At 44.9% G+C, this 17,005-nt stretch overlaps 1 protein-coding gene across 1 annotated transcript in view; it reads left to right on the top strand.

Moving 5' to 3' along the window:
- Window positions 1-17,005, top strand: part of LOC139541308 (sec1 family domain-containing protein 2-like) — a 232,142-nt gene that overhangs the window by 74,408 nt on the left and 140,729 nt on the right. Inside the window, exon 4 of the mRNA XM_071345816.1 lies at window positions 5,392-5,567. Coding sequence (XP_071201917.1) covers window positions 5,392-5,567 — 176 coding nt within the window. The remainder of the gene's footprint in view (window positions 1-5,391; window positions 5,568-17,005) is intronic.

Here is a 17,005-nt window from a genome sequence, read left to right as displayed (position 1 = left end):
CTCTGAAACCATATTGCATAGCGGAGAAGGTACGGTGGGATTCGAAATAGTCGGTAGTCTGTTTGTTAACTTGGCTTTCGAAGACCTTAGAAAGGTAGGATAGATATAGGTCTGTAACAGTTTGGGTCTAGAGTGTCACCCCCTTTGAAGAGGGGGATGACCGCGGCAGCTTTCCAATCTTTGGGAATCTCAGACGATACAGAAGAGGGGTTGAACAGGCTAGTAATAAGGGTTGCAACAATTTCGGCAGATAATTTTAGAAAGAGAGGGTCCAGATTGTCTAGCCCGGCTGATTTGTAGGGGTCCAGATTTTGCAGCTCTTTCAGAACATCAGCTATCTGGATTTGGGTGAAGGAGAAATGGTGGGGGCTTTGGCGGGTTGCTGTGGAGGGTGCCGGGCAGTTGACCGAGGTAGGGGTAGCCAGGTGGAAAGCATGGCCAGCCATAGAGAAATGCTTATTGAAATTCTCAATTATAGTGGATTTATCGGTGGTGACAGTGTTTCCTAGCCTCAGAGCAGTGGGCAGCTGGGAGGAGGTGCTCTTATTCTCCATGGAATTTACAGTGTCCCAATACTTTTTTGAGTTAGTACTACAGGATGCAAATTTCTGTTTGAAAAAGCTAGCCTTAGCTTTCCTAACTGCCTGTGTATATTTGTTCCTAACTTCCCTGAAAAGTTGCATATCACCGGGGCTATTCGGTGCTAATGCAGAACGCCACAGGATGTTTTTGTGCTGGTCAAGGGCAGACAGGTCTGGAGTGAACCAAGGACTGTATCTATTCCTAGTTCAACATTTTTTGAATGGGGCATGCTTATTTAAGATGGTGAGGAAGGCACTTTTAAAGAATAGCCAGGCATCATCTACTGACGGGATGAGGTCAATGTCATTCCAGGATACACCGGCCAGGTCGATTAGACAGGCCTGCTCGCAGAAGTGTTTTAGGGAGCGCTTGACGGTGATGAGGGGTGATCGTTTGGTCGCAGACCCATTACGGATGCAGGCAGTGATCGCTGAGATCTTGATTGAAAACAGCAGAGGTGTATTTGGAGGGTGAGTTAGTTAGGATGACATCTATGAGGGTGCCCGTGTTTTCGGATTTGGAGTTGTACCTGGTAGGTTCATTGATAATTTGTGTGAGATTGAGGGCATCAAGCTTAGATTGTAGGATGGCCGGGGTGTTAAACACGTTCCAGTTTAGGTCACCTAGTAGCACGAGCTCAGAAGATAGATGGGGGGCAATCCATCTACATGTGGTATCAAGGGCACAGCTGGGGGCAGAGGGAAGTCTATAGCAAGCGGCAACAGTGAGAGACTCGTTTCTGGAAAGGTGAATCTTTAGAAGTAGAAGCTCGAGTTGTTTGGGTACAGACTTGGATAGTAATACAGAACTCTGCAGGCTATCTTTGCAGTAGATTGCAACATTGCCCCCTTTGAGAGTTCTATCTTGGCGTAAAATGTCTTGGCTTCTAATGTTAACATGCATGAAACCAAGGCTTTTACGGTTACAGAAGTCAACAAATGAGAGCACCTGGGGAGTGGGGCTAGGCACTGCAGTACAAGGATTAACCTCTACATCACCAGAGGAACAGAGGAGAAGTAGGATAAGGGTACGGCTAAATGCTATACGAACTGGCCGTCTAGCACGTTCGGAACAGAGAGTAAAAGGAGCATGTTTCTGGGCTCGATAGCATAGATTCAAGGCATAGTGTACCGTCAAAGGTAAGGTAGGATGTGAGTACATTGGAGGTAAACCTAGGCATTGAGTAATGATGAGAGAGATATAGTCTCTAGAGACGTTTAAACCAGGTGATGTCATCGCATATGTAGGAGGTGGAACAACATGGTTGGTTAAGGCATATTGAGCAGGGCTAGAGGCTCTACAGTGAAATAAGACAGTAATCACTAACCAGGACAGTAATGGACGAGGCATATTGATATTAGAGAGAGGCATGCGTAGCCAAGTGAACATATGGGTCCAGTGAGTGGTTGGGCTGACTGGGGACACGGCGATTCAGACAGTTAGCAGGCCGATGCTAACAAGCTAATAGTTAGCAGGCCGTGGCTAAACAAGCTAGCAGTTAGCAGACCGGGGCTGGCAAGCTAGCAGTTAGCAGACCGGGTTAGCAAGCAAACAGTTAGCAGGGGCTAGCAGTTAGCAGACCGGGGAAGGCAAGCTAGCAGTTAGCAAACTGGGGCATGCAAGCTAGCAGTTAGCAGACCTGGGCAGGCAAGCTAGCAGTCAGCAGACCGGGGCTAGCAAGTTGGCCTTTGGGGGACGTCGCGATGGGGGTAAGTCTGTTTTTGCCTTTTCGTGCGGTGACGTCGATAGACCAGTCGTGGAATTAGTAGGTTTCCAGGTAGCTCTAGGTAGCTAGCAGGCCTAGCAGAATGGGCCTTCAGCGGGCGTCGCGCCTGAGGGGCCTGTTGGAGTCCTCGGGGAGATTATGTCGGTATTCCAGTCGTAGAGGATCGGCGGGGTTCCGTGCCCCGTACCGGCAGTAGAAGGGGTCCGGATATTGTAGCCCAGGAGTGGGCTTCGGTGGTAGCACAGGAGCCCTGGCCGGGCTAGCTTCAGGCTAATTGGTGCTTGCTCCGGAATGGAAACGCTAGCCAGGAGTGGTCACCCAGGATTGCGGTTAGCTAGTTGCGAAGATCCAGATGAAAATGTTCAGAGTTTGCGGTAGGAATCCGGGGATATGGAGAGAAATAGGTCCGTTATGCTCTGGTTTGGTCACGTTGTTCGAACATGACACATGCTGTATGCAGCTGCACAGTCTGTCCCTTTCTCTCTTGCTGCTTCACTCATTTATACACAAACACACAGTTGCAGCGATGTGGCTGAGCGTGTTGTGTGTACTGTACAGTTTGGAAGTAGGCCCAGTGATGTGTCCATACATAAACGCCCCAGGTCTTTCCCCTACTCTGCATGAATAAAATCCCCTGCTCCCTCCTCTGGTCCATGCAGCGCCAGGACTATGAGTGAGAATGACCACTGTTCAGCTTCTTGCTCAAACAGCCAGTACTTCTTAGTCCCTGAGTCACCCACATACTTATCCAACTAAAAATGCAAGTCATCCCCCTGGTACAGTTTTAGGGTTAATAATGGTTGGCCCTTGGCTTCCTAGCATCGTTCAGGGGTTGAATGTTGGTTGATCCTCAGACTCATTGTGGGCCTTTCCTTCTTCTCTCTATTATTTTCTCTTTCTTTCCTTAGCTTGTTCTCACACTTTACCCTTACCTCTGGGCTAGATTATGGTTGTCCCCCAGTATCTCCCTCTCTCAGGCCTATTCTAGGGATAAATTATGTTTGGCCCTGGCTGTGGTTCTCCTTCCCACTCCTGGGCTGAGTTATTGTTGGCACATCAGGCTCGGTGATGCTTGTGTATACTGCCAGGATTTCTTACTGCCGCGGCCGGGGCTGTTCACAATAGGGCTTTTCACTGTCTGGATATTCCTGGACCCGGGTCCATTCCTCAATTATGTTTTAATGTTGGAAAGGTTTCTTGATTTGCTTTTAAACACATATCTTCCATTCTGCCTGTTGGTGCCACACAGAGAGCACATACAGGTTGGTTTAGGATGGTGAGAAGACCATATTACCCAACAGGCTGAGTTTCAGCAGTCTTGCACACTGTGAACTTTACTCAGCATTAGACATTGCTTTCTGGGAATAGGAGTCCTTTGTTGTTAGGTTAACCCTGCCAGTCTAACCGTTCTTGATGAAAACTCAACACGTTTTATAATCCAGCATTAATAACAAAGTTGTTAAATTGAAGTCGTTATGTCTGTACTTAACATGACTCCATACTTTATATTTTGTATTCTGGAAAGTTGTGCCCCATTTTTCATTCCGCCTCTCTGTTTCTCCTCTTCATGTGTTTGGCCCCGCTAAAGAAAACATTGGCTGTGTAATCCAACAGGAAATAGTCCCACATCTGTTCCTGTTTCTGAACATCAACATGAAGAAGTGGGGTTTATGGGGAGTTAATGTGTACCCCTCTCCTCTCGCCCCCAGTCCTGGGGTCGCTCCGTCCCCCTGTCCGTCTCCCTTGCCTCTACCTCCAGGCTGCCCTCCTCACCCCCACCTCCCCCACTTCTTCATGTGTCTCTGTGAATCATCCTTAGAGGAGGGAGGGTCTTAAACAGTCTGAGGAACCCAGCTTCACTCTGCCAGCTCTGCAAATAATCAGAGACAACCTTTGATTCACACGTATTAGTCAGTCTTAGACAGCCTCACAGGAACTCTTATCAATAGTACTCTCTCTCACTCACACTCTCACTCACTCACTCACTCATTCACTCACTCACTCACTCACTCTCTCACACACACACACACACACACACACACACACACACACACACACACACACACACACACACACACACACACACACACACACACACACACGGTATATACAGTGCCATGAAAAGGTATTTGCCCCCTTTCTGATTTTCTCTAATTTAGCATGTTTTTTATACTGAATGTTATCAGATCTTCAACCAAAACCTAATATTAGATAAAGGGAACCTGAGTTTACAAATAACGCAAAAAAAGGTATACTTATTTATTTAATAAACAAAGTTATGCAACACCCAATATCTCCATGTGAAAAAGTAATTGCCCCCTTACACCTAATAACTGGTTGTGCCACCTTTAGCTACAATGACTCTAACCAAACACTTCCTGTAGTTGTTGATCAGTCTCTCACGTCGCTGTGGAGGAATTCTGGCTCACTCTTCCATGAAGAACTGCTTTAACTCAGTATCATTTGTGGGTTTTCAAGCACGAACTGCTTGTTTCAAGTCCTGCACAACATCTCAATTGGGACTAGGTCTGGACATTGACTAAAACATTCCAAAACTTCAGATTTGTTGCTTTTTAGCCATTTTCATGTAGACTTGAATGTGTGTTTTGGATCATTGTCTTGCTGCAAAGGGGGCAAATACTACTTCACACATTCTATCACACACTATGACTCATATAAAACATAGACTAAACCCTCACACTTCGACAATAACACTTGAAGATACAGATACACACTTTCACAGAAAATACAGTATGCCCAATACATGATTATGGCTGAGGTTCTCACAGCCGCCTCCTCCAAGCTTCTCTTCTCTCTCCTCTGCCTGTGGAGTCTGGCTCTCTGAGATAATATTATGGTCTGCTATGGTATCACTCACACACTCTCTGTATGCCTTAGCTGACTTTACCCTGACTTTAACAGGCTGCCACCCCAGGCAGACTAGTATGCTAGTGTGTATTCACTGAACCATACAATACTATGTTATCGGTTGTATGATCGACTGGTTAATTAAATTACATTGAATAGATTAATAAGAAATTAATATTATTTCCTCATGTCGGTTTTGTCTCTCCCTCTCTCAGGCCGTGTGACCCCGGAGCAGCTGTGTTCCTACGTACAGCTGTTTAAGAGCAACTGGGGGGCTCTAGAGAGTCACTGTGGGGTAATACAACTGGGCCTGGCCACCGCCCAGACCCTCCGTCACCCCACACTGCCCCGCTGGGACTCCTGCCTTGCTTTTGAGAGGCTCCTCCTGCAGGTATACTACACACACCCTGGACACACACACACACACACTCCGCCACCCCACCCTGCCCCGTTGTGACCCTTGACTGGTGGGGTGACACTGGTGAGGCAAGGTGACCACAACTTTGTTTGGATAAACTGTCTGTCAGAGAGAGAAAAACGCACTGTGACTCTCTACTGTGGTTTATAAACACAGCCAGTTGTGTTTGTAGGGGAAAAAAACATGCAGGTCCTGTGTAAACTTCTGGGGGGAATAGCCTGCTTTCCAGTCAGTGTTTAGAGTTGTTGGGGCGAACGGCAAAAAAGGAAGCAGTTTACCAGGATGGACTGGGGCAGATGTGCACGTCTGTCAGACCATGGCAGGGTCAGAGGTTATTGGAGAAAAGGACAGAGAGAAAGTAAACAGCAGAAGTGTGTCTCATCACACCTCTGACCGAAAGCAGTGGTCTGCTGACAGTTTAGAATCTCTTTCTCTCTTGGTGGAGACTGAGAGCGGTAAGGCGCCATGTTCTAGAGTCTTCTAATACTACTCTATTCCAAAGCCATTTCCTCCTCCTCTTACCTCTATATTTTCATAGTCTCTTTATATTCCTGAAGCTGTAAAGCCAGCAGCAGGACAGCACAGTATTTAGGAACTTATTAAAGTAAATCACGGAAAAACAAAACTGGCCTGCGCCTGCCAGCGTCCCATGCCAAAGTGGAATTTGACAACAACCTTGTAAATCTTGTTTCTTAGCTGAGCTCCTGGGAGGAAGATGCTTCGGCTTATTTGGTACCGTTATCCTTCGTACCATGTTAGTCCACATCAAGCCATATTACTCCTTCTTTGTTCTGTACTCTTCTGACCTCATTTGTTCTCACAGTCCACTCTGCCTTTCAGCTTCAGTATCATAGTAGTCAGCAGGCGTTTCTAGAAGAAAGTGGAAATGTGTCCTCAGGTAAAAATAGATACCAGGTAGGCCCAGTGATAACCATCTTATCTCAAGTGAGTATTGTTTTTGTTTGTGTATGTTTGGAACCCCATTCAAAACACATTCTTGGGAAATCAGCAGACCTGGGCTCAAATACCATTTCAAATCTCTCAATGACTTTCACATACAGTACCAGTCAAAAGTTTGGACACACCTACACATTCCAGGATTTTTCTTTATTTTTACTATTTTCTACATTGTAGAATAATAGTGAAGACATCAAAACTATGAAATAACACACATGGAATCATGTAGTAACCAAAAAAGTGTTAAACAAATCAAAATATATTTGAGATTCTTCAAAGTACCCACCCTTTGCCTTGACAACAGCTTCATGAGGAATGCTTTTACAACAGTCTTGAAGGAGTTCCCACATATGCTGAGCGCTTGTTGGCTGCTTTTCCTTTATTCTGCGGTCCAACTCATCCCAAACCATCTCAATTGAGTTGAGGTCGTATGATTGTATAGGCCAGGTCATCTGATGCAGCATTCCATAACTCTCCTTCTTGGTCAAATAGCCCTTACACAGCTTGGAGGTTTGTTGGGTCATTGTCCTGTTGAAAAACAAATGATAGTCCTACTAAGCGCAAACCAGATGGGATGGTGTATCGCTGCAGAATGCTGTGGTAGCCATGCTGGTTAAGTGTGCCTTGAATTCTAAATAAATTACAGACAGTGTCACCAGCAAAGCACCATCACACCTCCTCCTCCATGGTTCACGGTGGGAACTACACATGCGGAGATCATCTGTTCACCTACTCTGCGTCTCACTAAGACACGGCGATTGGAACCAAAAATGTGGACTCATCAGACCAAAGAACAGTTTTCCACTGGTTGAATGTCCATTGCTCGTGTTTCTTGGCCCAAGCAAGTCTCTTCTTCTTATTGGTGTCCTTTAGTAGGGGTTTCTTTGCAGCGATTCGACCATGAAGGCCTGATTCACGCAGTCTCCTCTGAACAGTTGATGTTGAGATGTGTCTGTTACTTGAACTCTGAAGCATTTATTTGGGCTGCAATTTCTGAGGCTGGTAACTCTAATGAACTTATCCTCTGCGGCAGAGGTAACTCTGGGTCTTCCTTTCCTGTGGTGGTCCTCATGAGAGACAGTTTCATCATAGTGCTTGATGGTTTTTGCGACTGCACTTGAAGAAGTTCTTGAAATGTTCTGCATTGACTGACTTTCATGTCTTAAAGTAATGATGGACTGTCATTTTTCTTTACTTGTTTGAGCTGTTCTTGCCATAGGGATATCTGTTTACCTCCCCTACCTTGTCACAACACAGCTGATTGGCTCAAACGTATTAAAGAAGGAAAGCCATTAATTTCATTAACTTTTAACAAGGCTCACCTGTTAATTAAAATGCATTCCATGTTACTACCTCATGAAGCTGGTTGAGAGAATGCCAAGAGTATGCAAAGAGTATGCAAATGTCATCTAGGCTGGCATAAAGGGTGGCTAAATTGAAGAATCTCAAATATAGAATATATTTTGATTTGTTTAACACTTTTTTGTTTACTACATGATTAGATATTTGTTATTTCATAGTTTTGATGTCTTCAATATTATTCTACAATGTAGAATATTGTAAAAATAAAGAAAAACCCTGGAATGAGTAGGTGTGTCCAAACTTCTGACTGGTACTGTATTTGCAAAGTAAGTAGTTATAATAAAAATAGTTGCATATTTTAATTTATTTGAAAATAGACTTGGAAAGAATTTTGACAGTCTTTTCAAATACTATTTTCAATTACCTGGGTTAAATGCATGGGGGTGTATTTGAGTCAGTGTTTTTGATATACAATTCGTCAGAATATTCGTTTTTTTTATTTTTTTTATTTTTTTTTATACAAATAACCATTCAAATTGTCAAATCAAAGTACTTGTTTTGGTATGTGTATTTGAAAATACTCAAATGCACAACAAAAAGTATTTTAAATACCAGATACTAAAATGCACATGTTTTTTAACCCAGGTCTGGAAATCAGATCTCACAATCAAGCCTTGCAGCTTGACTCGTGACGTGAGAGTTGATGTTTGCAATCAAAATGGACCCGTAATGTGAGCTACAGTTTTAATGAGGTATTAAGTTAAATTAGTTTCTGTGTGCTCCTCTCCCTCTCTCTGTTGATTTCATCTCACCACGATGTTTGGGCTCTGGCTACAGTGTGGACACAGAGAAGGATAATTACATTGGAAACTGCATGGCTGGATGAAATGGCTCTTTTCTCTGGCTGGTGTGGCAGTTGCCCTGTTTACCCTGCGTGACTGTGTGAGGGGAGCAGTGGGGCAGAGCTGGGCACACAGTGCTGATGGACACAGTCCCAGACCAAGGTGGTGGTGTAAGCTTAGTTAGGCCATGGGAACAGACTATAACCATGAGACTGGAGGTCCTGTGAGGTCAGGTCAGGCCTTACTGTGATAAGGTCGACACCTTTAACCTCTGCCCTCCCATTCACTCAGTAGGTAACAGTGAAACAATATCTGACTACAAACCACCAAACAGGATATTTACGACTATAAAACGCATGTAGGTATTTTTTATTTCACCTTTATTTAACCAGGTAGGCTAGTTGACAACAAGTTCTCATTTGCAACTGCGACCTGGTCAAGATAAAGAAAAGTAGTTTGACACATACAACAACACAGAGTTACACATGGAATAAACAAACATACAGTCAATAAGACAGTAGAAAAAGTCTATATACAGTATGTGCAAATGAGGTAGGATAAGGGAGGTAAGGCAATAAGTAGGCCATGGTGGCGAAGTAATTACAATATAGCAATTAAACACTATAATGGTAGATGTGCAGAATATATATATATATATATATATAATATGAATGTGCAAGTAGAGATACTGGGGTGCAAAGGAGCAAGATAAATAAATAAATACAGTTTGGGGATGAGGTAGCTTGATGGACTATTTACAGATGGGCTATGTACAGGTGCAATGATCTGTGAGCTGCTCTGACAACTGGTGCTTAAAGCTAGTGAGGGAGATATGATTCTCCAGCTTCAGTGATTTTTGCAGTTCGTTCCAGTCATTGGTAGCAGAGAACTGGAAGGAAAGGCGGCCAAAGGAAGAATTGGCTTTGGGGGTGACCAGTGAGATATACCTGCCGGAGCACATGCTACAGGTGGGTGCTGCTATGGTGACCAGTGATTTGAGATAAAGCGGACCTTTACCTAGACTTATAGATGACCTGGAGCCAGTGGGTCTGGCGACGAATATGAAGCGAGGGGCAGCCTACGAGAGCGTACAGTTCACAGTGGTTGGTAGTATATGGGGCTTTGGTGACAAAACGGATGGCACTGTGATAGACTGCATCCAATTTGTTGAGTAGAGTGTTGGAGGCTATTTTTTAAATGACATCCCGAAGTCGAGGATCGATAGGATGTCAGTTTTACGAGGGTATGTTTGGCAGCATGAGTGAGGGATGCTTTGTTGCGAAATAGGAAGCCGATTCTAGATTTAATTTTGGATTGGAGATGCTTAATGTGAGTCTGGAAGGAGAGTTTACAGTCTAACCAGACACCTAGGTATGTGTAGTTGTCCACATATTCTAAGTCAGAACCGTCCAGAGTAGTGATACTGGACGGGCGGGCAGGTGCGGGCAGCGATCGGTTGAATAGCATGCATTTAGTTTTACTTGTATTTAAGAGCAGTTGGAGGAGAGTTGTATGGCATTGAAGCTCGTCTGGAGGTTTGTTAACACAGTGTCCAAAGAGGGGCCAGAGGTATACAGAATGGTGTCGTCTGCGTGGAGGTGGATCAGAGAATCACCAGCAGCAAGAGCGACATCATTGATGTATACAGAGAAAAGAGTCGGCCTGAGAATTGAACCCTGTGGCATCCCCATAGAGACTGCCAGAGGTCTGGACAACAGGCCCTCCGATTTGACACACTGAGCTCTATCTGAGAAGTAGTAAGTGAACCAGGCGAGGCAGTCATTTGAGAAACCAAGGCTGTTGAGTCTGCCGATAAGAATGTGGTGATTGACAGAGTCGAAAGCCTTGGCCAGGTCGATGAAGACGGCTGCACAGTAATGTCGCTTATCGATGGCGGTTATGATATCGTTTAGGACCTTGAGCGTGGCTGAGGTGCACCCATGACCAGCTCTGAAACCAGATTGCATAGCGGAGAAGGTACGGTGGGATTCGAAATGGTCGGTAATCTGTTTATTAACTTGGCTTTCGAAGACCTTAGAAAGGCAGGGTAAGATAGATATAGGTCTGTAGCAGTTTGGGTCTAGAGTGTCTCCCCCTTTTTAAGAGGGGGATGACCACGGCAGCTTTCTAATCTTTGGGAATCTTAGACGATACGAAAGAGAGGTTGAACAGGCTAATGATAGGGGTTGCAACAGTTTCGGCAGATAATTTTAGTGCCCTTGCATCTGCCCCCTGCTATGTGCCATGCTGTGAACCCAGGGGCCCTGGAATGGAGGAGTGTTGGTTTGAATGGGGCAGATTTGGGACGTACCGAGCCCACTATCACAGGGCCTGTGTGCATCCTGGGACTAGTGCTAGACGGGTGGGGGGGCAGCAGCGAGAGCCTCAACAACCCCTTCCCGGACATCACACTAGCTACTTCTACACCAACGACCCCGACAGAGCTACTTCCAAAACCATACATGTACATTCCTCCCATTGACAAGCTAGTGGCTGAGCCAGTTAGTGAGGGATACAATCTCTCTGAAAGACTGACTGTGTGATAAACTGAATGAACAAGGAGCAGGCCTAACTCATGGGGGAGTAGGACTACTTCATTGAATGATGATATGAAAGGGATAGTGACAGTCAGTCATGGTGTGGTGTCTGTTGTTCATTACGAGTCAGTAGTAATAGGAGAGCAGAGCTAACCTCTCCACCCAAGCCTGTTTCTCTAGCTCTGCTGAGATTAGCACGGCCTGCCTCTCATAACATTCCAGCTGCCAGTTAATACTGGTCAGCAACGAGGCTTCTGCTCTATCCCCCTGCTGCTGGGTCACACATTACTAGAACAGCCAACCAGACTCCATATCCCCATCTGATTGTCTGTGGGTTGCTATTTCTGGCTATCTGACTCTGTTTACTATGTTTGAATGCGTGTTTCTATTTGTATGGCTTTTCTATTGTACTAATGTGCCATGAATGTAATGTATGCCTGTCTCTCTGTCAGACTGATTGTCTGAAAGGGTATATGTTGTTCGTAGGTTATCTTTATGTATCGGTCTGTCTGAGCTCTGAGGTATTGTCAACCTGCAGGCTGCAGCCTAGTGACCCACGCGCCTCATCAGCCTCCAGTTAGTCTTGTCTGCCCCTTCTGCAAGACTCCTGACCTCTATCCCCTTAACCTTAACCCCTGACTTCTCCTGCACAAGCTCAAACATACAGCCATGATAGGCACTGCAGTGTGAGGTTTGCAAAAAATGTACTTTACAAAAATGTATGTTTTTCTTTATGTACTGTATAGCCATATCTAGACAGATAAATCAGAGGAAGTTAATAAGCAGAACAATATGCAGTCTATTCTGGTCAACACAATCAGTTTAGTGTAACTTGTACCGAAATAGGAAAAATTGCAATATTGGCCTGGTCCTCTCTGTACCTTGTCTCTTATCTGAGCTGCGTGCCACAGACCGAGGGGCTTTAAGCCTGTAATTGTCTTTACCCCAGGGGTATGGAGCCTGTCCCCCAGCCAGCCAGCCGAGACATTCATTCCCTCTCTGGACTGTCTGCTACTGCTGCCCCCTGCCTACCCCCACAAGGCATCGTGACGTTGTAGGGGGCTGGAGACTGTAACAAATTAGTGTGAATGACTGTGTGATATGCTGGTCTGAGACATCCAGGAGTCCATCGTCGCTGACCCCTCAGACTCCCCACCGCTTTACAGCCTCATGTCTGAGCTGACCTGGACTGACCGTTCCCCCATCCATCCCCCAGACACCCCCTCAGGCCTGTTGGAAGAGAGCGGCCGGTAAACCCGGTGGAGCAGCAGGGGGCTGGGGGTCCCTCTGTCTTTCTTGCGCTATGACAGAGACTCTCTGTCTTACTTCTTTTACCCGGTCTCCATAGATCTCTCTCGCTCCATCTTTACTCTGTCTGTACCCCTCTCGTAATCTCTTTTCCTCTCCATCTACCCTCCTAGCCTCTCTCTTTCGTTGTTCAGCATGTCATGTTCTGCTCATATGTGTCATGGTGATCTACAAACATGCTACACACCAATATGGACAACATAACCCAGTCCCCAACACTGTTATAGTATGAGTCAAACCAACCCATTCAACTGACTTTGGGGAGAGAAAAAATGCAAAAATAAAATTGTATTGTTTATCAGAGAAGTGAGTTATTTACTCGTCTCTTTCTTCTTGTGTTTAGTTGGGAGGGATTACAGTGGGCCCAGACGGCCGGCTGGGAGTGAGAGCAGAGCGCTGATGGAGTTTACTCCCTGTCCCTGTTAGAAAACCCAGGAATAACCACCTCTCTCTCCCCCCCTGCCCTGGACCCTGAGACAGTCTAAGATGGTCTGGGACAGCTGTGTTTACGGACGTACAGCAGGCCTGACTGTACCGCCACTGCACGGCCCCGGCCCGGAGCCCGGATTAATGTACTATCTGTTTAATAGAGAGAGAGACCTGTTGATAGAGAAGGACCTGTTTAACTGACTGATGGACTGTTAGGTCAGAGGTCAATGTTAACTCATGTTACTTCTTGTTATCATTACCCCTCGACAATCAGTGCTATCCGGGATCCTTTGCATATCCCTACCTTAAACCTTACCCTAACCATAACCCTTACCTAACCCCAACCTTAAAGGGGATTGGAAATAGTAGGCTTTAGAACACCTCTAACTGTAACTAACTCGCCATATTGTCATTGTTGCATTACTGGCAGGATTTCCCAAAAGTCTGAATCGCAAAACTGACACAAAGACCATGACCTCTGCGTGCATTAATAAGCTAAATTTACTGGTGTCAAACCATATATGAAAACATTATACATATTCTGAAAGCTAAGAAACAGCCCTTTCAAATTATATGACATACAATAGCACCACATCAATCAGATAGTAATCAGTCAAGAATAAACACCTAGGGCCAGGTGGTCTAAGACACTGCATCGCAGTGCTAGCTGTGCCACTAGAAATCCTGGTTCGAATCCGGCCACGACCGGGAGACCCATGGGGTGGCGCACAATTGGCGCAGCACTGTTAGGGGAGGGTTTGGCCGGCAGGTATGTCCTTGTCCCATCTCGCTCTAGCGACTCCTGTTGTGGGCCGGGCGCATGCACGCTGACACGGTCGCCAGGTGTACAGTGTTTCCTCTGACACTTTGGTGTGGCTAGCTCCCGGGTTAAGCGGGCATTGTGTCAAGAAGCAGTGCGGCTTGGTTGGGTTGTGTTTCAGAGGACGCACGGCTCTCGACCTTCACTTCTCCCGTACGGAGCGATGAGACAACACTTTAACTACCAATTGGATACCACGAAATTGGGCAGAAAAAGGGGTAAAAAAAATAAATACAAAAAGAATAAACACCTGTGAAAATGTGTATATAATACTAAAATCTATGTTCTTTTCCCAAACAACTACCATTTACACAACTTCCTATTGAAGATAAAGAAAAACATAGAGTATATTGAAGGTTTGTTATTTTGTGAGAGTTGAACATCTGAAATCAGAATAGTAATACCTTTTAGTGTGAATGAGTTACAGCTGTTTTAGTGAACAGTGGTATTTTTCTTGAAATCTATGGAATGTTACATTATCAGACACTTTCTTATCTGGATTGTATATTAAAACGCATATCTGAACATCTCATTACAAAATCATGGCCATTAATATGTCCCCCCCCTATGCTGCTATAACAGCCTCCACTCTTCTGGGAAGGCTTTCCACTAGATGTTGGAACATTGCTGCGGTGACTTGCTTCCATTCAGCCATGAGCATTAGTGAGGTTGGTGAAGGTTAGTGAAGTACAGAATCGTCTAGAATGTCATTGTATGCTGTAGCTTTAAGATTTCCCTTCACTGGAACTGAGGGGCCTAGCCCGAACCATGAAAAACAGCCCCAGACCTTTATTCAAGCCTCCACCAAACTTTACAGTTGGTACTATGCATTCGAGCCGGTAGCATTTTCCTGGCATCCACCAAACCCTGATTTGTGCGTCGGTCTGCCAGATGGTGAGGCGTAATTCATCACTCCAGAAAACGTGTTTCCACTGCTCCAGAGTCCAATGGCGGCGAGCTCTACACCACTGCAGCCGACACTTGACATTGCGCATGAGGACCGTAGGCTTGTTTGTGGCTGCTCAGCCATGAAAACCCATTTTATGAAGCTCCCGACGAACAGTTCTTGTGCTGATGTTGTTTCCAGAGGCAGTTTGGAACTCAGTAGTGAGCTTTGCAACTGAGGACAGACAATTTTTTTACGCGCTTCAGCACTCGTCGGTCTCGTACTGTGAGCTTGTGTGGCCTACCACTTCGCGGCTGAGCCGTTGTTGCTCCTAAGACATTTCGACTTCACAAGTGGGCAGAAATTTGACGATCTTGGCTTGTTAGAAAGGTGGTATCCTATGACTGTGCCACGTTGAAACTCTTCAGTGAGGCCATTCTACTGCCAATGCTTGTCTATGGAGATTGCATGGCTGTGTGCTTGATTTTATACACCTGTCAGCAACAGCTGTGGCTGAAATAACTGAATCCAATAATTTCAAGTTGTGCCCACATACCTATGTACAGTTGAAGTCGGAAGTTTACATACACCTTAGCCAAATACATTTAAACTCAGTTTTTCACAATTCCTGAAAAATTCCCTGTCTTAGGTCAGTTAGGATGATCACTTTATTATAAGAATGTGAAATGTCAGAATAATAGTAGAGAGAATTATTTATTTCAGCTTTTATTTCTTTCATCACATTCCCAGTGGGTCAGAAGTTTACATACACTCAATTGGTATTTGGTAGCATTGCCTTTAAATTGTTTAACTTGGGTCAAACGTGTCGGGTAGCCTTCCACAAGCTTCCCACAATATATTGGGTGAATGTTGGCCCATTCCTCCTGACAGAGCCGGTGTAACTGTGTCAGGTTTGTAGGCCTCCTTGCTCGCACACGCTTTTTCAGTTCTGCCCACACATTTTCTATGGGATTGAGGTCAGGGCTTTGTGATGGCCACTCCAATACCTTGACTTTGTTGTCCTTAAGCCATTCTGCCACAACTTTGGAAGTATGCTTGGGGTCATTGTCCATTTGGAAGACCCATTTGCGACCAAGCTTTAACTTCCTGACTGATGTCTTGAGATATTGCTTCAATATATCCACATAATTTTCCTACCTCATGATGCCATCTATTTTGTGAAGTGCACCAGTCCCTCCTGCAGCAAAGCACCCCCACAACATGATGCTGCCACCCCCATGCTGCCACCCCCGTGTTGGGATGGTGTTCTTCCTTGCTGAGTGGCCTTTCAGGTTATGTCGATATAGGACTTGTTTTACTGTGTATAGAGATACTTTTGTACCGGTTTCCTCCAGCATCTTCACAAGGTCCTTTGCTGTTGTTTTTGGATTGATTTGCACTTTTCGCACCAAAGTACGTTCATCTCTAGGAGACAGAACGCGTCTCCTTCCTGAGCGGTATGATGGCTGCGTGGTCCCATGGTGTTTATACTTGCGTACTATTGTTTGTACAGATGACCGTGGTACCTTCAGGCGTTTGGAAATTGCTCCCAAGGATGAACCAGACTTGTGGAGGTCTACCATTTTTTTTCTGAGGTCTTGGCTGATTTCTTTTGATTTTCCCATGATGTCAAGCAAAGAGGCACTGAGTTTGAAGGTAGGCCTTGAAATACATCCACAGGTACACCTCCAATTCACTGAAATGATATCAAGTAGCCTATCAGAAGCTTCTAAAGCCATGACATTTTTTTCTGGAATTTGCTGTTTAAAGGCACAGTCAACTGAGTGTATTTAAACTTCTGACCCACTGGAATTGTGATACAATGAATTACAAGTGAACTAATCTGTCGTAAACAATTGTTGGAAAAATGACTTGTCATGCACAAAGTAGATGTCCTAATCAACTTGCCAAAACTATAGTTTGTTAACAAGAAATGTGTGGAGTGGTTGAAAAACGAGTTTGAACCTCTCTGGGATATGTGGGACGATAGCGTGTCAGATTTCAAAAAGGCTTTACGATGATAGCACACCAAACGATTATGTTTGGTCAGTACATAGCCACAGAAAAACACAGCCATTTTTCCAGCCAAAGAGAGGAGTCACAAAAAGCATAAATAGAGATAAACTTAATCACTAACCTTTGATGATCTTCATCAGATGACACTCATAGGACTTCATGTTACACAATACATGTATGTTTTGTTCGATAAAGTTCATATTTATATCCAAAAATCTCAGTTTACATTGGCGCGTTACGTTCAGTAATGTTTTGCTTCCAAAACATCTGGTGATTTTGCAGAGAGCCACATCAATTTACAGAAATACTCATTA

This window comes from Salvelinus alpinus, chromosome 16 (assembly GCF_045679555.1).
Source record: "Salvelinus alpinus chromosome 16, SLU_Salpinus.1, whole genome shotgun sequence".
In the NCBI taxonomy this organism is placed as follows: Eukaryota; Metazoa; Chordata; class Actinopteri; order Salmoniformes; family Salmonidae; genus Salvelinus; species Salvelinus alpinus.
The sequence above is the reverse complement of the archived record's forward strand: the minus strand, read 5'-3'. Positions and strand labels throughout refer to the sequence as shown.